The sequence below is a fragment of the Lampetra fluviatilis genome, chromosome 42 (genome assembly GCF_964198595.1).
Source record: "Lampetra fluviatilis chromosome 42, kcLamFluv1.1, whole genome shotgun sequence".
In the NCBI taxonomy this organism is placed as follows: Eukaryota; Metazoa; Chordata; class Hyperoartia; order Petromyzontiformes; family Petromyzontidae; genus Lampetra; species Lampetra fluviatilis.
The window spans coordinates 9,870,429-9,896,578 of record NC_136316.1 but is presented as its reverse complement, the minus strand read 5'-3'; the positions used below and the strand labels follow the sequence as shown (position 1 = coordinate 9,896,578).

The 26,150-nt window shown below is 52.5% G+C and overlaps 1 protein-coding gene across 1 annotated transcript in view; it reads left to right on the top strand.

Annotated features, from left to right (window-relative positions):
• LOC144946733 (piezo-type mechanosensitive ion channel component 2-like) overlaps positions 1-26,150 on the top strand; it is a 121,585-nt gene that overhangs the window by 75,701 nt on the left and 19,734 nt on the right. Inside the window, exons 34-40 of the mRNA XM_078875864.1 lie at positions 15,792-15,906; positions 17,103-17,195; positions 19,026-19,192; positions 20,247-20,737; positions 21,594-21,911; positions 23,385-23,915; positions 25,519-25,777. Coding sequence (XP_078731990.1) covers positions 15,792-15,906; positions 17,103-17,195; positions 19,026-19,192; positions 20,247-20,737; positions 21,594-21,911; positions 23,385-23,915; positions 25,519-25,777 — 1,974 coding nt within the window. The remainder of the gene's footprint in view (positions 1-15,791; positions 15,907-17,102; positions 17,196-19,025; positions 19,193-20,246; positions 20,738-21,593; positions 21,912-23,384; positions 23,916-25,518; positions 25,778-26,150) is intronic.

Here is a 26,150-nt window from a genome sequence, read left to right as displayed (position 1 = left end):
GTTAATGAATAAAGTATGGTGTCAAGTATCTTAGTGCAGACAAACAGTGCAATTGTCAAAATGAACAGATAATAAAATAATATGTTATCACCACAATAAATATAAATATTGCTTGTAAGAGCAAACATTAAAAACAAAAGCTTGCAGCTGTACATTTGACACATTTGTCAATGTTCCGTGCTCTTGATAGAATTGGAGATAAAAATACAAAAACCCCACAGACATGAGTCGGGCGTTACTTTAACGATCTCTTTATTTTGTTTTGGCTGCCACTCGTCGATACACACACACGTGATTACACGTGCTCACACGTGCTGATACACACGTACGGTGTAATTAATCACCAAAAGGCCATTTGGGAGATTAATCGCTGTGCAATTGATAACTCAGGAAGGTGAAAAGTGGTTTGGCACGGGACGGTTGTGTGTTTGTCATAGCGCTGTGGTTCGTGCCGGGGCACTGACCCAACGTCCCTGAGAATCTGGGTTCGGGCCCAGCCATTGGGCTCCACTCTCCGAGTCACACAAGGAAGGGTCCTCAAGTGAAGCACGTGTTGAGTCTCAGCTGAGCCCAGTCAGGAGTCTGCAAAGCAACCAGAACTCAATTTGGCCACAGCCATTCGTACGATTTGGCCAAACCGAGCCAAAGCCAGAGACTGTAGCCATCCCTACCGTGCAAGTCCAGACACCCATTGAGACGTTTGGAGCAGTTCTGACTTGTCTCGTTCTAGACCTCTTCCCTTTCAAGACTTCTCACGTGGCGTGGCACATGTCGTGACGTGACTGATTATTAACACCCAAGGGAAACAAACCAAACTCGCATGTTCTGGATCTGTAACCGAAATTGACAATAGTTGAGTAAAAAAATATATAAACCTAATTGAGACTGAAGCTGTCAATTCAAAACGTCCAAACGCCGAGTGGAGCTGAAACCGTAGACGGTATTGTTTTAAAACGCCAGTGAGATGAATCCCAACACAGTCCCCCGAAGCCCGCCCTCCGCGGACTCGTGCAAGTCATCGGCCTTCGCCGCCTGACCTTGGCAAGCCCCAGAGCCCCGCTCATCCCGGCCCCCCTCCCGCTCTGGAGGTAGACACAATATTTGTGCGAGTGCCAAGTGGCAGCTGTGTGGCTGGGGGTGGTCGCGCACGCGTCCTGATGCTCGCACAATGCAGGGCCCTGTCTCTGCCGAGCGCCGTCAAACCCCCAGAGATCACGTTAATGCGGCGCATGTGAGCATCGCGTACACGTGCGCGTGTGCGCTCATGCACACGGGCTTTTTTTCGCGTGCTCGCGTGTGTGTGATTGTATGTTAAACACCGTGTATTGTTGTGTACGTGCGTCTGAGTGCCTGTATTGTGCGTGCACGAGTTACACAAAGAGAATTGGGTGTGATGGTGGTGTTGTCGGTGCCACTGCCTTACAATTCTAGCAATGATCGAGGGTTTGATTCCTGGCCATGGCACGCAACATTTAATTGCCTGCTAGACCTGGCCAGGGCCCTCCCGTAGGTTGACTCAGTCTAAAATTAGTACTGAGGTTATGAGTGCGGTGTTTGTGCACGTTTCTTCACTGCTACACTAACCCACTAACCCACTAACAACGCAAGCCAATGCCTGCCAGCTGGCCGCTTCACCACAGAACGGAACGGGTCCGTTGAACTCGGCACGTGTAACTTATCCTCTGTTTTGCGCGAGCTGTTCGAGGGCACACTTCCTGATTATGAAAAATGTTTTAAAACAAAATCTCAGCCAGATTTTTTGATGTTTTTTTTTGCAATTCAAGAGAACAATTCGGCTTCTTTCACTCTCCACGCCCCCCCCCCCGCTCATGAGCTCACGACGCCCTACCGGGTTCACCGAGCCGCTGTCCGGGTCAAATCCCGTCCGCTACGCCCGCTCACGGCGCAGTGTGACGTTACTTTTAGTTACATCACCTTTACATCGAGTTAGTTACATCACCTTTACATCGAGTTAGTTACATCACCAACTAGTTGGTTAAATACGATATTAGGAAGCCACTGGAGCTGTGCACTTTTAAATAATCTTGATTGAAAACTAATTTCTTTAAAACTCGCTTTTTATGTTCAGTTTATTGTCCTTGCCCCGCACCACCGATTAGCGCGGTTGGCTACGTAAGGTGTGAAAGAAGTTCAACATACATACATCACGTTACTTTGGTTACATCACCAAAGCGTGTTGTTATTGTTATTTGCTGTAAAGCAGAGATGAGAAAAAAACAGACGTCTCAGGTCTCCGTTGTGTTTTCGGGTTGTAACACAATCATTGGAACAATTCCTTCGAACTATTCCACTCCTGAAGAAGCTCCCGGCACGGGGAGCGAAACGTCGGACGTCGTGCCGAGCGACGCGCGACCAAAATATAAACTCTCTAAACCCCGTTTGCACATCCATCTGTGTTAATGACTTGTGTGTTATATACATGCCCATAGATTATTACGTGGGCGTAATTACGTAGTGTACTTGGGTTAGGGTATAGCTGTGTAGATTGAAGGTGACCCTCTCCAGCGATGCTTATGCAGTTTAAGTCGCAACCAATCTCCCCGCTCCTTTCAATGAACATCAATGCATGTTCACGAGTGTACATGTATCCACTGTACATTATAACATGCATGTGGACATGTGTATGTGTGTACATGCACGCCAAGTATTGCCCTGTAGACAGATATACACACAGGGAGAGATACGTGAAGAGACGGACACTGGAAGAGACACGAGAGGGACGTATGGATACAGAGACAGGACAGATAGACGGAGAAATGCAAATTAGACGTGGAGATGCAGATAATTGTACACTCAAAGATACAAATATCGACGTAAGGGGTAAAGACGCTCGGAGCAACGGGGAGAGAGACATCGACACGCAGACACAGAAACGCGACATGCGCGCAAAGAGACAGGCACAGAAACAGACATGGAGACACAGATACATGGAGAGGGGTAAAGATAAATGCACAAAGCACACCCCGGGAGACGGACCCGGGGACAGATTTGTAGAGACATCATTTTTGGGGCACTAAATACTTCGCATGGAGGGCTCGGCGCTTACGGACATGTTGCATGGCATCAAGTTGGCGCAACACACACACGTATGCGCACGTGTGTGTACACGCACGCGTATGCGCGCGCACACACGCACATGTGTTTTGCACGCGTGCGTGCGTGTGCACACCGCACGTTTGTACGTGCACAGAGGGGTGCATGAGTGAGTGCAAACGTCGAGACGAACTCGTGCGTGTGCGTGCACCAACACATCCCACGTGTGTGTATGCACACGATGACGTGTCCTCTGTTGTATTTGTCTCCGTTGTGATGCCGACCTCTCGCGGACTAAGCGGGGTGATTGGCTGAACCACCCCCTTCCCCTCCACCGTTCCAATAGAAATCTGTGGAAGTGCCTCATTACTGACGGGGGTCACAGCCCTTCACCGTTCACACTTCACACACCTGTGTGGTGGTGGCGGCGATTATCTTCACTCGGAGTGAAACTTTCAGTTGCACCGAGACACCCACACTTCGACTTGGCATGATGAGGCACAGGTCGCGAACTCTCGCGATCGCTGCTTCGGAGGCGAGGTGCTCGAGATGGTTTTGCGAGCCTCCTGTCATGGACTACGTGATAAGATATTCTTTGGTTCTTTCGGTAAAGTCACGTAGATAGAAAATAATAAAATAATGAAATATGAATACAAAAGTAATTAAAAAACAGAATTTGTATACATTTTTTTTATTTTTTTGTAATTTTTATTTTATTATTTTCTATCTACGTGACTTTACCGAAAGAACCACATCATATGAATGCCTGCAGTCACGAAAGTTTAAAGTAAAAATTTACATGATAAGAGTTTTTTTTAAATAGCGGCTAATTTTGTGCGAATGGCTAAATTCCTCAAAACCACATTTTAAAAATATCCAACGACATATATATAAAACTAAAAGTTACGTACTCTAAGATATTACTACTGAACATAAAGTAGTCAGTGTAGCTTGTAAGTGAGAATCACACAAGACGGTTTTACTGGGCAGTAAGCATCATCTGGTCCAACCCATGTGAGACTAGGCTTTAAGGAAAGCTGTCTCGGGTGTGGACCAATCAACTTCAAGGACAGTGCACATTATCAGAGTTATGTCTTTTGTTTGTATTTATGACTGCAGGTATTGCGGTCTATGCAAACATGACTCCTTGTAAAAAGGTGTCAGTTTTGTTGCCAGATAGAAGGGTAAAAAACCAATTATCAGGATTTTTAGTCTTCGTGCTAAATGAAGCCCGCGGCACCATTCCCGAAGGCGCGGAAACCGCCCGGACTGTGCTTGTCAAATCGAGCTTTGGTCGTCGGCTCTTTGCTCTGGCCCTGGAGTCGTGGCGAGCGAGGCGAGGGGGGGGAGTGAATGATGGGAACCGTTGAGGTCGGCTGTGTTCCCAGTAGCTCACTTCTGCCACAGCCGGGGATGTGTTTCCGGTAAGTGATGCGGAGCAGTGTGGGGGGGGGGGGTAGGTTAGCGGAGGGCGAACACTCGATGGGGCAGAGCCTTCACTGCCGTACTTCTATGGATTTCTATTGCCGCTGTGCTTTCTCAATGCAAATGCTCAATGTTCTGTGCTATGAGATTGCATTACGTGCGTGCAAACTTTCTGCAACCGGCTTACTAATGCTGACTAACCCTTGCTTCCCATCCTCCCCCTACTCGACCCCCCCCCTCCTATAGCAAGCGCTGGGAAAGATTATTTCCGCATTAATAGCCTTGCCAAAGTCAATCCTTTCCCTGCCTGGCCGGATTCTGCGCTGGCTAGTCAGGGCCTTCAAGGTACTACGAACCCACTCACGCGAGCGCCCCACGCCGTACCCACGCTCCCGCCCGCCCGCCCGCCCGCGCGTGCCACCCCACTGCTCCCCCAGAGCGCCCTTTGACCCGGCCTCTTTGGTGGTTGACTCTTAATTTTAAAAGGGGAGCACCGTCATTTCGCTTCACGTCGCCCGGTGCCGATAAGCCGCAACGTCTTTTGACGCCGGCACCTTTTTCGGGGGGCCACTTGCCGCGACAAAATATATCGACCGCGGCGCCGGCGGGCGCGCGGAGTGTGGCCGCCGATCATCATTCCCCATCTCATTGAAGCCATTCCACGTGTGTCCCATTGCTTGACTCCATCCATTCCATCATTCCCGTTGGACGGTGCTCATGCCCCAGGGCTGTGCAGAAGTGTGCTTTGAAGTGCGGAGTCAGGAGGGTCTCATGGGTCGCAGCGTGCTCCGACGCGTTCATTTATTCATGTGCGAGAGTAGTTAATGTGCATTGTCTCTAGGAACCACGGCTACGTGACGTTGATATCTGCTTGTACTGGATATGCATGCCTTCTGCACCTCCCGTCCCGTCCCCACGGCGTGTTGTGTGGCGGTGTGGGTAGGGGTGCACCCCACCCCTCCCCGCGCGCCCTCCCCCCCCCGGATATGCTCAGCCAAATGTGAGCGCTTGATGCGGCGGTGTGTAAACATCGACACTCGGGGGACAAAGGTGGCTGCGCATCCGTGGCACTGGCCCACAACCTTATGCGTCATGCAGGTCCTCGCTAGGTGCTCTCGAACAGCACCTGAATAAACAATCTAACGTGACTAACATGGGCGTGTGTGCGTGCGTCCGCGTGCATGCGTCCACGTGTGTGTGCTTCCACGTGTGTGTGTTTTCGTAGTTGACCGGTGGTGTAGCGGTTAGCGCGCCGCGCTACGAACCCGCCGGCGACCCGAGTTCGATTCCCGCTCATGGCCAACACCAGTGACGATTATCTGAACCGGTCCTGCGCCTTTCCTAGGTCGACTCAGCCTCAAATGAGTACCTGGTGTGGTGTGTAAACATCGCCACTCGGGAGACAAAGGCGGCCGGGCGTGGTGCTGGCCACCCACCCCTTCGTGTGCTGTTCCGGCCTTCATAGGTGCTACTCGCTAACAGCACTTGCCCCTACGGTCTGTTAAGGCTGTACGGGGGATCTTTCTCTGTCTTGTAGTTGAGGAGGATTGAGCTCAAGTGATGGTGGCCTTGCGGGTTGGGCAAGTGTGACGTTTGAGATGTGCGCCATCGTTCCTTTGGTGCTGGCTATGGGACATCTGTATTGCTTATGTATGAATGCAGGTTTGTGTAAAAGTATGTCATGGTTGAAAGGGGTTATATTTGTATAATCTGACTGCTGTGCAGACATTCTTACAGGTAAACAAGATATATCTCTAAGTGGCAGTGCAGAAAGTAGGTTTGTGTATCATCCGTGTGAACTTTTCGATTTTTCTTTGCACGTGTAATGGGTTCGAATTAGGTGCACACACACGCAGCTTGGAGGCAACACTTTATTAAACGGTAAGTAATATAACACTGTACATAAGGTGGTGACCACCTTCCTCAACTCACTAACACTCTGGAACACGACACAGACTGGACCAGGCAGGCAACGGCCTGCCTGGCCCAGGACGACGACTTGGGACTTGACGACCGATGATGTCTTCACTTTGGAGTACAGTACAACAGCCTCGCTCTGCGTTCACACCACGCTTATATCTGGTTTGGCGTGGCTGGCTCCGCCCCGGCGTGGCTGGCTCTCTTCAGGCCACGCCTCCCTTCCCAGGACACGCCTCACTTCCCCCACCTCTGGGAAGGTCCGGATCCCTCCAGCACGTGACCCCCCAGGCACCCCCTTGGGGCCCCCAGCCCTCGTACAGGCCGACACAGTAGTGACCATTCTATGTCACTACACACGTAAACGTGGATTTTCTTTGGGCATCCCAGTTTCCTTGAGCAACCGGACAATCACCCAATTGAGTACCAAACTTCCCAAGTGAGGCCCTCCTGGAAAAGGAGGGGGGGAAACAACGACATAACAACATCTGCAGACGTTTTATGACTGGTTAGCATTGACGCTTGACGACCATCCGCGGCTTTCAAACGCTTGCATCTGGGACGTTTTGGTGTGGAGTTCAAAAATCGACCTCCATCAATTCGGCCCTCATCCAAACCCCGCGCGCTGACGGCGGGGGGGGGGGTCGCGACGGAGCGATCGCCCCCCCCCCCCGAGCCACTGCGTGCGTCCGCCCTGCCTCGCCGACGGCCTCCACGGGTCCCCGCTGCACCCACCACCCAGCCCGGCGCGTTTCCCGTGTTCTAAGTGGGGCATGTCTCCCCCTTCCCCACAGCTGTCAAGCCTCCTGACGCTGCCCGTAAGCGCCGCCACCCCCACCCTCGTGCCCTCCCTGAGCCGCCACCCTTCTTTAGCCGCCACCCTCCTCTCCTGCTCGCGCTCCACGCAGCCGCTGCCGCCGCCTCGCGGATTGCGGGGCTCCTCTGCCGAATGGCGCCCGGGGGGGTTCGCGCCCGGCTCACGCCTGGCTCATGCCCGGCTCACGCACGCACGAGCTCACACTCTGCGCTCACGGTCAAAGTATCGTTAGCTCACTACACGCACTACGCGCACGTGGTTGCGTTGCGTTTGCTCACACCAGCTTACTAATTTTCCCCAGCTCACTATGCGGAGGTTGGCTCCTATTGCCTGACACGAGCTCACTGTCCGAGGTCCGCCTGTTACTTGCATGATCTTGAAGTGGTTGACTACATTGCTCAAGCGCACACGTTTCAGGGGAGCTGCGATGGCTAGAAGATGTTAACTACCTCGCCAAGTATGCAGGAGGACGCGGGTTCAATCCCGACCCTGACGCCTGCCGTATATTTGGATGTCTCTCTCCCTGTGGCGGCGTGAAATTTTCTCCGCGTCCTCCGGGTTTTCCCCTCCACATTTAGGCTCAACATCACGCGCTTATTGGGTGTTTCGCTGCTGTGCATTTCCACACGATGTTGATAAGCCACTTCGTTGAGCTCTCGTTTGTGACGGCCACGTCGCTTGTGAATAAAGAGCTGTATAGCTTCGTGGGGCCTTAGCTGGTAAAACAAATAATAGTTTTTAGCGAAATCAACGAGAGCCCACACCACACCAGCATGCCTCTCTCAGACCTCCCTCATTTGCGTCCTGGTACCCCCCCCCCTCGCTCTCTGCTATTTGTTTTGGCAACCACGCTTGCAGAATGTTCACTGCTGACTTAAAATATTAATTTCAGTTAAGTTGCCGTGGATTACGCAATGGTGTCAATATTAACGTCAAGAACCGAGCCATTAGCACCGAGATCTTAGCTTTCATTGCCATGGCCCCACGTACCTGCGACGGAAGTGGTTAATAAGTATCGTGAGTGTAATGACGGTCTTGGTCCCAGTCGTTTGCGATTTCACAAAAACAATCCAACTTGCGTACATTTCATGCCCACGTTGAGCGAGGCCCGCTTCTCAACGCTCGTCCAGCAGCAGGCGAGTGGTGGGTGAGACCGGCCTGAACGTGCCGTGTGGTCGTGGGAAGAGGCGGTTCGCCTTCGCACGGCTCTGGGTTGTCACATCCCAGAGTGTGACCTGTCACTCGGCTGTCACCACGAGTTGCTGGGATCGAAAATGGTATACCTCTGGCCTTGGCAACTGATCTTACAAATCAATCGTGGTTGGTCAAATAATGTGCTCATATTTAAATCGCTTTTAACTGTTACAACAACAAAAACAACAACACATTGGGCCGTTGTTGCAGTCCCCCGTGCTGAGATGTGGTACGAAATTGCTTCACGTCAATAGTTTGTACTTTGAAAGGGTCTGCGTGATTGTTGGAGTGGTTCAGCATAACTCACCTTAGTGACAGCAGGGTCCGTGACATTGACTCACATTTAGCATCGAGAAGATATTGACAGCTGAACATTGCCTTGTGCGTGTTCGTTGCAGCATTCGGAAAAGTGTATTCTTATCCTGCATGAGCTATTTATTCTCTCAAGCTCAATGTCCGGTGGCTTCCAGTGGACATTCTCACAAGCGTGGTCCTCGCTTGGCAAACGTGGTCTGCCTTTCCTTCAGTTTTTCCTTCCTGCCTTCCCCTTTCAAGTCGAGGAATACCAAGGGGACAACCGCTCCTCCGTGCCTGCGTCGTGAAGTGTGCGTCGTGAAGTGTGCGTCGTGAGGTGTGCGTCGTGAGGTGTGCGTCGTGAGGTGTGCGTCGTGAGGTGTGCGTCGTGAGGTGTGCGTCGTGAGGTGTGCGTCGTGAGGTGTGCGTCGTGAGGTGTGCGTCGTGAGGTGTGCGTCGTGAGGTGTGCGTCGTGAGGTGTGCGTCGTGAGGTGTGCGTCGTGAGGTGTGCGTCGTGAGGTGTGCGTCGTGAGGTGCGTCGTTAGGTGTGCGTCGTGAGGTGTGCGTCGTGAGGTGTGCGTCGTGAGGTGTGCGTCGTGAGGTGTGCGTCGTGAGGTGTGCGTCAGCAGGGAAGCTCATGCGTCAAGTTGCAGGAGACTTTCGTTGTGAGAGCGCGCTGCTGAATTGCGGCCGCGACTGTTGTAAAGAAGTTGCCCCCCCCCCCCCGCTGGTGTTGCAATGGGGGGGGGGGGGGGCTGTTGCAGTGGTTCCACAAGTGGCTCTTTGATGCCAGCAATTCAGGAACAGGAAATGGAAGGACGACACGTGTACTTTGTTAAAACCCTTCTTTCTAACACGCTGGAGGAAATGCATGAGAGAAAAAAAGATGATATAACTTGCACGAAAAAATTTCGGAAATACTTCCATTTAACATTACCTCATTGCAAACCGAGTGATGTCTTTTCATGAATCCGGGCCTGGAATTGCCAGTTGTGAATTCTAGAATCTAAACTTAGTGGAAGCTTGCAGCATCTTTATCTCGCAGCATGGGTCTGCTGTCATGAATGCAGGTGGCCTGCACGACTGTGTTCTGTGGATTTCTCAACATTAATAGTTCACTAACTTACTCCCTACGTGTTTTCTCTGTTCCTCCTGAGACTGGTGCCATATCCAACTCCTCTGTAGCTTCCAATGGACTTTTTAACACGAACAGTATTTAGACAATAAAAGTGAATGGCACTGGGCCATACCAACAATGACCAGTGGTAAAAAGTAAAACATTACCATCAGTGTAGGTATGGACAGATGACACACAGCACCACTGCCGTCAACAGTCAATGTGCTCTTCTGCTCAAATGGACATTGAGGCAGTGCTCGTCTTCTATTTGCATCCCTGAGCCAGTGGTGGAAATTCCACATTCCTATGGCGGGGGTGAGTCTATCCACAGTACAACCACCGTTGACTTCCCCATAAAGTGGTACCAATTCTCTTGCCCTCTTAAGTGTGGTTGGGCTGAGTCAACCCCCCAACTAGGATTTGAACTCTGACCCTTTGGGTTGCGAGCCGCTCTGCTCGCTGGATCACCTTGACCGATGCCAATCGCAAAACTTACGCCAAATTATACGAAGCGAACTTGCAGCTAAAACCTTGTGCACTCAGAGATTTTAATGCATAGAGGGCGAGGTACAAGAACAGAGAGAGAGAGAGAGACGTTGACGTGACGTTGGGGGGAGGGGACAGCGGGTTGCTGCCTGAAGCAGGGACACGCGGGGGGGGGGGGGGTTGTGACGCCGCTCTGTGCGAGTGCAGCCGAGGGACCGCTCGGCGTTTGAAGTGACCGCATAAAGTGCGGTGGCGGTGCCTTAGCGGCCAATTAACAGCCTCGGGGGGGTGGGGGGGCTAGGGGCCGTGATTCTGCCGTTTGAGCCGAGCGGGCGCCACGACGCTGTTGCTTGCAGGGCTCCTGCCGCGTCCTTTAATGTCACCGTGTGGCTGGTGGTAGCTCAGGGGAGTCGGAAACCAAAATAGCAAGAAGAAGCCATTCTTTTCGAATTCGGCCAAAACAAAGTAAAATCACCGTGCCAAGAGCCGCGCTGCAGCGTGCGGCGGTGAATACGGGATGGTGGTCCCTCATAAAATAACGTCGCGAAACAAAAAACCACCCTGGCCCCTTCCGGTGGGACCCCGCCGGTGTTTAGGGCAGCGGGCCCCGTCGTTCCCCACCTGTCTGTCCGCTGCCTTGTATCACCGGCTTGGTTCATGTCGGCGGTGTGTACGTGCGTCCCGACGCGACGCAGCGGGGCCCGAGCGTTGCCTCAACTAATCAAAAAACGAAACATCACGAAGCAGTCCTTAAAGAGGCGCACGCGGCCTCCGTAGCCGCGGGATGCCGACCCGTGGTGTAGACTCTTCGCCACACCAAACAAAGCGGATTACGAGTTTAGAGTTGTAACGAGCACCAGCCAGTGTTGGGTAAGAATGGCCTCTTGAAATTATTTCAGAAGTAGTTCTGCGGTGTCATCCTCTGGGGCCATTCCTTGCTGCCAAGGTGATTCTCTGTGGATTTGCAGGAGTTTGAGAAGGACGCTCCTCTACCCCTTGCTGCGGGATGTATGTGGTGATGCAACAACAAATTAGGACATTAACAACGTTCTTCCAGTTTGGGTTATTTTAAGCTTTTATATTTCGTAGAAAAAATTGATTTAAAGCGAAGTCACCCACGCGATACTCCACATGCCATTTATTATACAACAACCGCCATTCGCCACGATGTGGCGGTGACGTCACCACTAAGTGGCGGTGACGTCACCACGACGCTTGTGCCAGGCTATGTGCACCTTGAGGCCACGTGAAGTGTTGAACGCCCGCTGGCAGGAGGTCACGGGACAGACCTAGGTGCCATGGGTTGACTGACTGAGATGACTGGTAGATGCACCACCTGTGCCCCCTACTGGGCCAACATGACAGACATAACTAAATCCTGGAACATCAATGGCTAAACCATGACAATTCCCCGACGATGTGAAGTTGAGCTAATTTTGAGTCACAAAAAAAACGTGGATTAGAGAAGGAGTTTGAGAATTGGAATATTGTTGGTGTAGCTACATGGGGAGAGGGCAATGTCCTCCACGAACCCTGCCACCCCACTCGTTATTGGTCTATCCCCAACGTTCTGTAAAGTGGCGTTCTCCCGTCAGCAAATGCACGAACTGCGTGGACTGCCTGGCCACGAGCACTCTCTGATATAGGTGTCAACATTGCCCACGGCGCTGTCGCATTCCGCACAGGTGTTGTGACGTCACACAGCACCGTGATGCGATTTTCACTTTTGTGGCGTTTCCGTGGAGATGGAAAACCGTGGCAACGCCAGGTGGCATACTTCTCAAGGGTCGGCCATAAACACTGAGCCCCCATTCTTGAGAAATGTCAGTATCTTCGGGCGGCAGATTAGATAATTGTCTGAGCTATATCATTGCAATGTGTACGCACGAGTGTTTATTTTAACGATATGCCTGAGTGGCACTAAATACATCATCTCCAAGTTATCGTTACAACTGATTTAACGCTTCTGGATTTTCCTGACTAATGCATAATTTCTGCAATGGCACGCAACTCACGCAATGTGTCGTCTGCTGATCATGTACTCCACCCTGCCAAGGCGTGCGTCGATGGTTTAGGGGTAAAACAAATTAGCAGCTTGTTGGTGATTACCCATCCATTACCCATTCGTTGTGCTTGTTCTGGAGGCTGGGGCGCGGGGGGGGGTTGAGGCCCTCTCTTGGTCTCTCCCGTCCCTCTGCCCCCACCAACGCGCTTGCTGTGTTGTCGTCTGCCACTCATGAGACGCCACCCATGTGCATGAGTCTCTCTGGGCCAGTCCGTACGAGCGTGACCTCGAAGCTCCATGAAAACTCCATTTGTCCATCCATCCATGGCTTATCCGTACTGTCCATCGGCTGATGTTGGTTGACTCCGAGCTTGTCTCCATGAGCGCATTGCCGTGTTTGGTCCAGTCAGGCCGGCTATGATCAGTTTTCCACAGGCCAATCTCGTCCATCTCTGTGGGTTTTGTAAGTTTTGGCCACCAAAATTGTGCCATTGTGGCAATGTTTTAGTGCTTCACGATTTATCAGCTACCTGGCTAACTTGACGATTGAACAGTTGGGGGCCAAAATTAAATAACTGTTCATTGAAAACATTTCCCATCAGGACGCAGTTGCTACGCCTGAGTAGGCAGGGAAGGACAATTTGTTGTAACTTGCCATGCGGCTCATGGAGATGAAGTGTGTGTGTACCACGCCGAGCCAACGTACCCTCGAAAATGCCTGATTTGTGGAAACAAAAATCCGGCTTCAGTGGAGCCACAGGGAACCCAGAAACAAACATCACCATCCACTTCTTCCGACTCCAGAGATGTGAACAGTATCTGACAAATGCCCCTTTTATCTCAAAATCCAGCTCCTTTTTTGTGCAAATGGACAACGCGTTCCAACTCCCGTCACGCATCTTGAAGGAAAGTTCCGAAGTGGATGGGGGAAATGGGGGGCCACTGGTCCAAGCCCGGGGCATCCCTGTGGCGCCGCTGTGTGTGGGTGACATTGGCAGGCGTCTGTGCTGCGACGCGAACGGTTGCGACGCCTCAAAATAATGGGAACACTTGAGACCACCGCGACGCCGCAAGGCGCCACGTGTGCGGTGGCCTGAGTAGCTCGGGAGGGCTAAAGCCGTTGTTAGAGAGTTGAGCCGACACTGATGAGGGCCTCGGCTCAACATTGATCAACTAGGTTTGGGCACCGCGGTGGCGAGAAGTTGACTACCTCGCCTGGTATACAGGAGGTCGTGGGTTCGATCCCGACCCTCACGCTTGCTGTATATTTGGAGTGTGGGTGTCTCTCTCCCTGTGGTCACGCGTATTTTTCTCCGGGTCCTCCGGTTTTTCCCTACACTTTTAGAAACATGCGTTCAGAGTATTTGGCTGCTATGAATTTTCACGTGATAAGCTACTTCGTCAAGCTATCATTTGTGGCCAGGTCGCTTCTAAAAATAACTATATAGCTCAGTGGGCCTTACCTGGTAAAATAAAAGTGGTTATAGGTTTAAACGAGGCTCAAAGAATATTGATATTCATGGGTCGTCCTATTTGTTAAAAGCACGAGGATTCGCCACCTGATGAAGCTTAAACGTGAGTTTCAGCCGAGTCCAGCACTAAAGGGTTACATTATCACCAAAGTATGGTGTTGGCTATAAAGTGAAAGTGTTTGATCCTGGAACATTATCATAATAATATAATTATTTATAAACTGCCCTTAATAGTTGTCAGGCTATAGACAACAGTCGGCTATAAAGTGTGTCGATATCTCAACCCAAATCCAACATTTTAGGAAAATTCCCAACCGAATTTAACTTTTCCCCCAGACAAATGTAAATGAGAATTTCCATAACACCCTCAGAACATTAATAATTTTTATTATTATTTACAATGACTGTAGGTGTCTTTCTTTTTTAAATAAACGGTAACGTTTGAATATCACGGTAAACGTTTACCATGCCCCCCCCCCCCACTGTTTTGAGGCGTCGCATTTATTGCCCCTCGCTCGCCGTCTCGACAGCCACCGTGGTGTGTTTGGCTTCTCATTTGTCAGAGTGTGGGGCCCGGCTCTGATGATCGTCATTCATACTAGGCTTAGCTCGCGTAAATAGCAATATTTATAATATTATTTACGAGATCTAACGCAACTAAAAAACCCCTCTATCGTGGGTACTATTGGTCGCGGAAGCAATCCTTACCACGTGTTAAACTGATCATTCTCTACAGAGCTTGAAGGATCACCGTCCGGTGTCGGGCTGGTCGTCATTGGCTCTGGAAGTGACTACGGAAGAAGTTTCGAGTCGTCATCTTCCAGGGCCATGCCCGACATCGTACCATGCTGTGTGGAGGGATTTGTGTTTGAGTTTTGCCTCACCTGAGGTTGTGGGGGATCGTGAGTTGGTGATAATTGGGGAGTTGTCATTAAACTTCGACGATAACAAATCCACCCGTGGTTGTTATTTCAGGACTTAGAGATTTGTGAAACTTCCCACTTTAAGAAAACGGTCTTATTCTTGTACGCGTTCGATGAGTAACAAAACATTTTCCAAATTCATTTAAGAATTTAGTTTGCTCACTTCGAATGAGTATGTGCCGATAAGATTGATCTAATTGATTATTATTATGTTTAACACGTAGGCTTTCGCGACCAATATTATTCACAATAAAGGTTTTTGGGTTAGATCGCGTTATTTATAAATGTGTGGCAACCCTCCACCACCCGACACGGCCAATCAGCAAAACATGTGTCACGTTGACAAAAGACAAATCGTTCACTACTTTAGCCCACCGGTGTGTTGAGTGAATCCACGACATTTAACATTTTTGAGTATGACGTTTCGCTGGTAATTACATCCAGCATAATCGGGTGATTTGCGATTTGTCGATGATGCTGGATGTAATTACCAGCGAAACTTCACACTCGAAAATGTAAAATGTCGTGGATTCACTCTTCAACACACCGGTGGGCTAAAGTAGTGAACGATTTGTCTTTTGTCAACGTGACACTTTTTTACTGATTGGCCGTGTCGGGTGGTGGATGGTTGCGACACATTCATAAATAACGCGATCTAACCCAAAAACCTTTATTATGGATTATTATTATTATGTTTTCTTATTAAAATGAACAATATTAATAATTTAAGTTACTTATAATTTTTCACCTTTTAATTATTATTGTTGTTGATCTCAATTCAAATTTTCACACATTCAATTCGCTGCGTTCTAATGCGGCAAGCGTATTTAGTTAATTAACTGCCAGTGACCTACAGCAATGCCATCTCCATCCCCGCCTCAGTGTACGTCCACGTGCGTTGTGTGTGTACGCGCGCACACGTGTCCGCGTGTCCATGGTCTGTGAGGGCTCGCGTTCACGCGCGTCCGTGTATACGCACGTGCGCGTTTGCCCGTGCGTATGCATATGCACGTTCTTCTACGCATGTGTGCGTGCTGGTCTGTGTGTGTGCGTGCGTGCTGGTGTGTGCGTGCGTCCTCCGTCTCAGTTTGCGTACCACGCGTGGGTCACGGACTCGCGCTCGGCACTCAAGGAGCGGCAGCGCGAGAAGAAGCAGATCCGTCGGGAGCAGAGAGACAAGCAGCGCAGCAAGCAGCGTGACGGTGAAGCTCCAACACCTCAACCTTTACCATCACCACCTACACCATCTCCACCTTCACCATCACCACCTACACCATCACCACCTTCACCATCTCCACCATCTCCACCTTCACCATCACCACCTTCACCATCTCCACCTACACCATCTCCACCTTCACCATCACCACCTACACCATCTCCACCTTCACCATCACCATCTTCACCATCACCACCTTCACCATCACCACCTACACCATCTCCACCTACACCATCTCCACCTACACCATCTCCACCTTCACCATCACCACCTACACCATCTCCACCTACACCATCACCACCTACACCATCACCACCTACACTATCTCCACCTTCACCATCACCACCTACACCATCACCACCTACACCATCTCCACCTTCACCATCACCACCTACACCATCTCCACCTTCACCATCTCCACCTACACCATCTCCACCTACACCATCACCACCTTCACCATCACCACCTACACCATCACCACCTACACCATCTCCACCTTCACCATCACCACCTACACCATCACCACCTTCACCATCTCCACCTTCACCATCACCACCTTCACCATCTCCTCCACCTTCACCATCTTCAATATCTCCACCATCTTATTCACCGACACGAGCTCCACCATCTCCATCATCTGCAGTAGCTCCACTGTATTCCCCACCTAAACTATCTTCAGTATCTGTGGCATCTTCAGCATCTGTGGAGATGCGGTGATGATGCTGTGATGCTAAGTGTGTGCTGTGTGATGGTGTGGTGGGACATTCCTTTGCAGTGTGTTGATGGTGTTGTGATGGTGCTGTGTTAGTTTTATGCAAATTGTAGGCTGTGTGTGTGAGTGGGGAGCGGTAGTGTAGCGGTTAGCGCTACGCTGCGCTACGATCTCAGCGTAGCGAGTTCACGGCCAACACCGGTGACGATTATCTGAACCGGTCCTGGGCCTCCCCTCGGTCGACTCAGCCTCAAATGAGTACCTGGTGCAGTGTGTAAACATCGCCACTGGGGAGACAAAGGCGGTCGGGCGCGGTGCTGGCCACCCACCCCCTCGTGTACGGTTCCGGCCTTCGCGGGTGCTCGCTAACAGCACTTGCCCCAACAGTCTGTTAAAGGCTATACGGGGGATCTTTGTGTGATGGTGCTGCGATGGCGTAACATTGGGCACGCGGGGCGTGATGTGTGAAGGAGCAACCGACGTGAGGGTGGACATCCCCGAAGAGGACGATGGGACATCACCTGCTGACGAGACCCAGGGCGAGGAGGAGGAGGAGGGCCCGGGTGAGAGGGGGTCCGGCACTTATTGCAGTCAGAGGGGATCCCAACTCATGGATATCAATGTATCGTGTGTGTAGCCCTTGCATGTATGTATGTGTGTGTGGCATGTATGTGTGGCGTGTGTGTAATGTGTGTGTGTCGTGTGTGTGGCATGTATGCATGCATGTGTTTGGCCTGTATGTATGTGTGTGGCATGTATGTGTGAGTGTGGCATGACTGTGTGGCATGTATGTGTGTGGCATGTAAGTGTGTGTGTAACGTGTGTGTAACATGTGTAGAGGAGTTCCGCGAGTACCCAACGAGGGGCGAGCGTGGGAAGAGGTGCAGGCCAAGGGAGGAGTGGCGGGAGGTCGAGGCATGACGGGAGAGGGTGAGGCGTACGACGTCCGCCAAGGGGGGAGCTGGCGGAAGGGAGGGGCCCCGCGCACGGGGGATATAAAGGGGGGACCTCGGGAGAGAGAGGGGGAGAGAGGAAGGAAGAGCTGAAAGAAGACGTCCCGGGCAGAAAGAGAAGAGGGGGGGCTACGGGCTGAGGAGGTGGGACCTCGCTCTCGGGCGGTGTGGGTTGACCTCCCGCCTGGAGAAGACGAGAGGGGAGACCGAGGGGTAGCCCTGACAGGGTAGTTGAGGAAGGGGTGAAGGGACGGGGTGTAGCGTGGACCCGCCACGGGTGGAAGTGTGGAGTGGAGAGAGAGAGAGAGTGAATCGAGAGGAGGGCACAAGTGAATTAACAGCAAACAGTCCTGAATAAAGATCTGGTCTCCATCTGGTTCTGTAATACCGTAGATTCCCGCATATAACCCGCGGGCTATACCACTTTTTACAAACAAAACAAGACCCTGCGGGGTATATGGAGGTGCGGGTTATCCCAAAAAATATTTTTACACGTGTGACATAACTCGTTTAATGTTTTCATGGTAGGACTATCCACTATGCAACACTTACATTTGTCTAAAGCACTGCTGAATATCACGTTTTAAATTATTCCAATTGTTTGTACAATGAAACGACAATGTTTGAAGTGGGCGCACTTTGTTTACCGTAATACTTTCAGTGGCTGTAGGGGGGTGCGAAAGTTTCAGGAATCATAATTGCTGAGTCCCTTCGGCCGCTGCTATTGGCTGAGCACTATACAGTCGCGACCACGAGCTTTGTTTCAAACTTCCAATGGCTTTGTTGCCAGGAGGCAATGGCGTTACCGTAGTGCCGCTATTGTCTGCGCAGTGCACAATCTACCAGTGCTGAAACTGTACAGGGGTAACTACCGGTCCAGTAGCTGTAATATGATGAGGTCGAATGCTGGTAAGCCTAACAGTACACTTACTTATCTACCAGTTATGTGTTACCTATTTATTGGATATTTACTTTTGTTACTTATTTACTGTTTTAAGTTCACTCGTTTCCGGTTAGTTTGTTTTCTTTGTGCACGTTATGATTTTAATGTTAACAATTGATAGTGGGATGTATTACAAATGTAAACTTTGTATTAATATGATGGAATTTAGCTGCAGTAACGACGTTAAAGATATGAATGCATGCGGGGTATATGGAGGTGCGGGGTATATGGAGGTGCGGGTATATGGAGGTGCGGGCTATCTGAAATTTGTTTACACAAAACGCTATTTTTGCGGGGTATGTGCATTGGCGGGTTATATGCGGGAAAATACTTATCGGCGTCATGGAGAACTCCACTACACATGTATGTGTGTGGCATCTAAGTCTGTGTGGCATGTGTGTGGCATGTCTGTATGTGTGTGGCATGTCTGTATGTGTGCGCGACTGTGGTCGCACTGTTGTGACGCGGCGTGCGCGTGTTGCCGCGGGTGACCGCAGACGGCGTGGTGCGGCGGGCGCTCTACATCGTCAAGTTCACCTACGTGCTGTCCCTCGCCTTCCTCGACTCCTTCGTCGAGTGGCTGAACGCGGTGTCGCGCGAGTACGCCAACATCTCCACCGTGCTGCGCATCGAGCGCTGCATGCTGTCGCGCGAGGTCAAGAAGGTACCCGAGCGGCGAGCACTCGACGTCACCGCCACCACGCCAGGGTCACCACGCCACGCCAGGGTCACCACGCCACGCCAGGGTCACCACGCCACGCCAGGGTCACCACGCCACGCCACGGGCACCACGCCACGCCACGGGCACCACGTCACCGCCACCACGTCACCGCCACCACGTCCGATCCCCACACCACACCACGCCATGGTCACCGCCACCACACCACGCCACGGTCACCACGCCACGTCCGGTCACCACGCCGCAGGTCACCACGCCTCCCTTTCTGTTTCTCCCTCGCACTGATCCACGTTTCTTTTCCCCACAGTGCTTCATAATCACCTTGCTCAGACAACATGTTGCACTCTTACCTGTGACGACTGGGATCGTGCTGTTTGCTGCTGCCCATTTAACGTGTTGGGCCTTCGAGCCTGTGCATAGCAGCTCTGTATTAAATGAAATAAAGACCGGAGTAGGTACATGACTCAGCCATACGGAGAAGTATACTGGATGTGGTGTGTCGCACGTGGAATTAAGGACCCTGACAGATCCGCGTGAACTTAACTCCCTCTTGTCTTTCCATTTATCTACATACCTGCAAAAAATACGTATAGGGGCAAGTGCTGTTTGTGAGCACCTATGAAGACCGGCATGGCACACGAGGGGGCGGGTGGCCAGCACCACGCCTTTGTCTCGCTAGTGGCGATGTTTACACGCATCGCTGGTGTCGACCGTTAGCGGGAATTGAACCCGGGTCGCTGGGTTTGTAGCGCAGTGCGCTGACCGCTACTCCACCGCTACCCCCCACACACCTCCCCCACATAGCTGCACCAACCTCCCAACAAACACATCACCCATTCATCCTTTTAGGCTGTCGGGCCAAATGCTGTTCACAAACACCTATTCAGACCGACTTTACGCATGAGTGGGTATGATGGGCGAATGCTGTTCGCCCCTTGTACGTGCACATGCCAATTTAGCACGGTCGACTACGTACGGTGTGAGAGAAGTTCAGCACACGCACGCGTACATACGTAACGTGCATTCCCGGTGCGTGCAGGGAAACGTTCCCTCCAAGGAGAGCATCATGAGCTACTACCACACCAAGATGAACCACTCGGAGGACGAGGCGTCGGTGGACGAGAGCGGCCCAAGCTCGGGACGAGGGCCCCGTCGGGGCGAGGGGAGCCAGGTCCGCGAGAGGGGAGCAAGGCCCGCGCGACTCCGTGGAGCCCCCTCCAGCCAGGACTCGGTGCTCATGTCGGACAGCAGCCCCTGCAGGTGCCCAACGTCAACCTGGCGGCCCAGGGTGTCCGGACCCTGGCCGTGTCCTCCTCCCTCCCTCTCTCTGTCTGTCTGCGTCCGTAGCATCTTCGTGGCGGCTTTCCAAGTCGGTCGTGCTGCTGCTGCTGCTGGGCGACTCTCCGGGGGGTGTTGTTGGGTTTGTTGCCGCGTGTTGTTCGGCACGATGTCCGACGTTTCGCTCTGCCCAACACACGCCAGAGAGCTGTGCGGTGTGAAAGTTATCGTTCTTCGCTCCTTTCCATCATTGTCCTCTTTTTTAAATTTCCTTTTTTTCTTTCTGTAAATGATTTCATCGCGAGCACACGTGGGCAACGGGCAGTTATAGGGCATGGGCGAACACACACGGAGAGAGAGAGACGAGACGCAACGTCAATCGGAGTGTGAGGGGGTCGAGGGAAAGGGAGGGGTTAAGCAGATCGAGGGAGGAGACAGGCAGGACGATGCAGGCTACAGGGATCCGTGGATGACGGGCGCTCACATGAGCGGGCGGCAGGCACGAGGAACGCTGCCTCTCCTGCTAATGTCCTGTTGCCTACAGAGGGCCCTGGCCAGGTGAGTTCATGCTGAGCTCGAGCGAGAGACGCCACGAGAGCACCCCGTTGACGTCACTGTCATCATTCCTCGGTCCCATGACATCGCCAGAGCACCACGGCGCTGGTCACGCTCGTACCTCGCAGCAAGACGTGCCTGGGTTCACCTCCCAACTCGGGTGCCTTTCTGTGTGTGTAGTGTATATTTTCTTCCCTGTTCTGCATGGGTTTCCTCTGGGTTCTCTGGTTTTCCTCCCAGAGCTAAAAGCAAACAAACACAATGTCACTGGTATACGGCAAAATATCCCGATGCTGAAAATGTACACGAAAATCACTCAATTGTGATCACGCAGCAGCAGCAACATCGCCCCCTACAGCCTTGAGACTCGGTATTGAGGCTTTCCTGCGTAAATAAAAAATCACGTGGCCGTCTTCAAATTCCACTTGGCCGTGAGCTGGGCTGCACAGGCCCTTCACCAGCTAAATCGACCCTTTTACTGACTTCGGGTGACCTCTCGATGACCTCCCCACCCCCACCTGCCGCGGCCGCCCCCCTCTCTCCTGCGCGGAAGCTGCGTGACGGAGGCCACGACGCTGTGGTCGCAGCAGAACACGCTCGACTCGGCCGGAGAGGACATGACTCCTGGCACCACCGCCACCGTCACGGCCACGCCGGCCACGCCGGCCATGCCGGGCACGCCAATCACGCCGATCACGCCGACCACGCCGATCACGCCGATCACGCCGGGCACGCCGATCACGCCGGGCACGCCGGCCACGCCGGGCACGCCGGGCACGCCTGGCGAGCGGTTTCGCCCGCGCCTACGCCGCTCCATCCACGTGGACGACTCGCAGTCGTCCTCACTCGACAGCTCCAGCCAGATGCAGAGGTGGTGGTGCCCGACCGCCCGGCGGTGCCCACGGAGGAACCCCCCCAACCTCCCCCTCCCCCCCACTTCCTCTCTACCCCGTGGCGACGCCACCTGGCACCAGTGTTAATGGTCTCCGCTCGCAACCGATAGGGCTGCGTTCTTCGGTACCCAGTAAATTGAAATTCACTTGGGCATTTGTGTTTTCGCGAAACTCTTTACGATAAGCACCAAGAGAAACGAAAGACCGTGGTGTCGTCGTCGAGGAGCATGACGGAAACTCGCTGGCTGCGGGAGTGGGACAACATTGCTGCAAAATTACCAAATTACAAAAATGCTAAAAAAAGTTAGAGAAAATTAACACCGCCTCTTTGTCGCATCCAAGCACCTTGCACCAGCCACACGCCAGCTCCCACGGGCAGCTTCAGCGTTGGCTCCTGTCACACACCTCGCATCCTCGTCCCCAGCCGCTCCATCTCCTCTCTCCCCGCCTGCTCCGAAGACACCTCCTGAGCACCCCGGAAGCACGCGAACGTTTACTTTTATTTTTCCGCTCACTCACCGATCCCGACGTCCTGCCTGCCTGCCTGCCCAGAGCTCCTAGCCTGCCCTGCGGTGTCGTGCTCCCTGTCTCACAGCTGCCGCGTCTAATGTCCTGACCCCATCTGCTGCTGTGCCTTCGTAAACCTTCATTTGCCCTTCCCTTCGTCTTCAGCTGATTTGTTCAAATATTATTTTTTTCCGTCCTGTCTTTTCCGCTTTCACCCAATGGCCGTTTTGAAATACCTGTTCGTCTCTGGGGCTGTCATGAATGCACACATGCAACTATTATACCGAGTTCCATTCATAGATTATTGTTAACGCATTGTGTTTTGTTGTTGTTTAGTTACCACTTGAAGTTAAGCTATCCTGGCAAATACTCAATTGGGATCCCACATAGAAATCATTGTACCCTGCTGGATGACCAATGCCCACATGCAGGCTCGTGCTGAATCCGATGAGCTATAAAGCTCTTTTTCACAGATGTCCAGTCGGGGCACGGGGTAAGAACGTCACGACAACAAACAGTACAGAAGCACGATAGGAGTGCAAAGTATAGGAAAGGTAATAATCACTTAAAATATCTACAAATAAAACGAAACTATTTTTATCTTACCAAGTAAGGCCCACTCTTTCAGAAGCGACCTGGCCACAAGTTATATCTCAACAAAGTGGCTTATCATCATGTGGAAATTTATAGCAGTCTAATCATCTAAACGCAGGGACAGCTGCCACTAAAGGGGGGTCCCCTTTAATTTTTTTAAATTAAATGCAACGAGGCATTAAAGCAATACCAAATAAATGCAAAACATTGTCTGAAGATGAACAGACGAGGAGGCCTGGCGCCAGCGTGGCAACGCAGCCGCTTGGATGGGCACCCCGCCAGCGCCGCCGGGGCCCTGGCACCGCGCCGCGCCTCACGTGGGCCGTGCTTCCCGTGTGCCGCGCGTGCAGCGAGGCCACGCAGGTGACGACGCTGGCGTCGCGCCAGGGAACCGCCGACACCATCGAGGAGGCGTCCGACGAGGAGGACGCGGCGGCGCGCGGCGGCACGCGGGGATGGCGCGATCCCGGCCGCGGCCGCCGCCGGCGCGACGGAGACGACGAGGAGGACGACGGGGAGGAGGAGGAGGGGCGGCGGCTCCGTCGTCGGGGGGCGGCGGGAGCCACTGGGACGTCCGACTACAGTTGCGCGACCGGCGAAGGGGCGACGAGCGACGACGTGGAGTTCGAGGCGGAGGACGAGAGCCCCGCCGAGTTCCCACGCGGCATCGACGAAGCGCCGCCCACCTACAGCAAGGCCGCCAGCCTGGACTCCCTGCCGGAGGCCGGGGTCGTCGTCCTGCGGAAATCGCCGGCGCCGAAGGAGGCGGCGGCAGTGGATTTGGGCGACCGCCCCAAGAGCCTGCTGTCGGTGCAGAGCGGGGATGCGCCCGCACTGGCGCTGTCCCACCAGCACACGGCCAGCGAGCTGCTGCTCAACAGGTGCCGCCCCCCACCTCGCCCCAACCCTCCCCTTGCCCCCCCCCTCTCCCCACCTCGCCCCAACCCCCCTGTCCACCGTGGTCGTTAGAGCAGGGCAGCGCCCGCAGGGCATCTGGGTAATGCAGCGCGAGTGTCGTGATCCCAGAGTACTTTGGTATGCCGCGTGGTTTACGGTTTCATTAAATCTCTAGAGTTGATGATGCTTCTCACACTGATGATGTACAGGCAGTCCCCGGGTTTTATCAACGATAAAATCCCATCGCCGGAAATAGTTGCGCCTCGCCTACCCAATTACTCATTCGTTTTCTCTCACCGTATCGCTGTAAATATGCTCTGCACTCCTCTGATCGCTGTTGCCTGAGACCATGAGCAATCGAAGTGTAATTCTAAGAATATGAAAGAAACAATTGCGTCATGCTACAAAAGGAAAATAATTACGTAACGCTACAAAAAATTCCATTTACCTTCTGCCTTGCTCCGTGGTATTCATCCGCAACCTCACCACGCTGCACTATTTGCGCTGACAGAACTAATGAAACATTTGAGCATACAGTATTGAATTATTTTTTACATAATTTATGGGAGCATATCCGTAATGTTGGATTTCTGTAAGTCGGGTCTTTCGTAACCCGGGGACTGCCGGTATCTGGTGCTAATGGTGTCTCTCGTTAATATTTCTAGTTTTGATGTTTATAGCTGGATGCTCTCTCGTGTGGATGCTGTCTCTAATCCATAATGAAGGTTTTTTTTTGGGTAAGGTCGCGTAAATATGAATGTGTCATTAAACCCACCACCACCAGACAGCCAATTGGGTTTGTCACGGTAAACGAAACGTACTAATTTGTTACTAGCTCCACACACCGGTGTGTTGGAGAGTAAACCCCCAACATTTACAATTTGAATACCGTGACGTTTCGTTGGTGATTACGTCGACGACGTTCCCGCGCTGCGTGTGATGTCTCGTCGTGCGGGTGACGACGTTCCCACGCTGAGTGTGATGTCTCGTCGTGCGGGTGACGACGTTCCCACGCTGCATGTGATGTCTCGTCGTGCGGGTGACGACGTTCCCATGCTGAGTGCGATGTCTCGTCGTGTGGGTGACGACGTTCCCACGCTGAGTGTGATGTCTCGTCGTGCGGGTGACGACGTTCCCACGCTGCGTGCGATGTCTCGTCGTGCGGGTGACGACGTTCCCACGCTGCATGTGATGTCTCGTCGTGCGGGTGACGACGTTCCCATGCTGAGTGCGATGTCTCGTCGTGCGGGTGACGACGTTCCCACGCTGCGTGCGATGTCTCGTCGTGCGGGTGACGACGTTCCCACGCTGCGTGCGATGTCTCGTCGTGCGGGTGACGACGTTCCCATGCTGAGTGCGATGTCTCGTCGTGTGGGTGACGACGTTCCCACGCTGAGTGTGATGTCTCGTCGTGCGGGTGACGACGTTCCCACGCTGCATGTGATGTCTCGTCGTGCGGGTGACGACGTTCCCATGCTGAGTGCGATGTCTCGTCGTGCGGGTGACGACGTTCCCACGCTGCGTGCGATGTCTCGTCGTGCGGGTGACGACGTTCCCACGCTGAGTGTGATGTCTCGTCGTGCGCAGGCTCTTTGAGGACGACGACCTCGACGACTCGGACCGCTTCTACACGGAGCAGACGCGGCTGCTCAAGCTCTTCTTCGCGCTCTACAACACCGTGGTGGCACGCTCCGAGATGATGTGCTACTTCATCATCATCCTCAACCACATGATCTCGGCCTCCAGCATCACGCTGGTGCTGCCCATCCTCATATTCCTGTGGGCCATGCTGTCCGTGCCGCGGCCCAGCAAGCGTTTCTGGATGACGGCTATCGTGTACACCGAGGTGCGTGCCCGCGTGCAGGAAGACGCGGCACAAACAATACGAACCAAAGCGATTTCACAACCCGTGAGAGTCTGGTTCAGTGTCAGCCGACTGCCCGGAGTCTAACCTAGAACCTTGGTCAAGTTGGCTCAGCACTCTTCTAACAATGCCATTGTTCCTAAACTAAACTATAAACAAAAATTTGTATTTACAAGGTCAGGCCCACTGAGCTATTAGCTCTTTATCAGAAGCCACCTGGCCACAAATGATAGCTCAACGAAGTGGCTTATCACACGTGGTAATTTTTAGGAGCAGCCAAATCTAAATGCACTTTGATTCTAAATGTAGAGGGAAAAACTGGAAGATCCAGAGAAATAGCCACACGACCACCAAA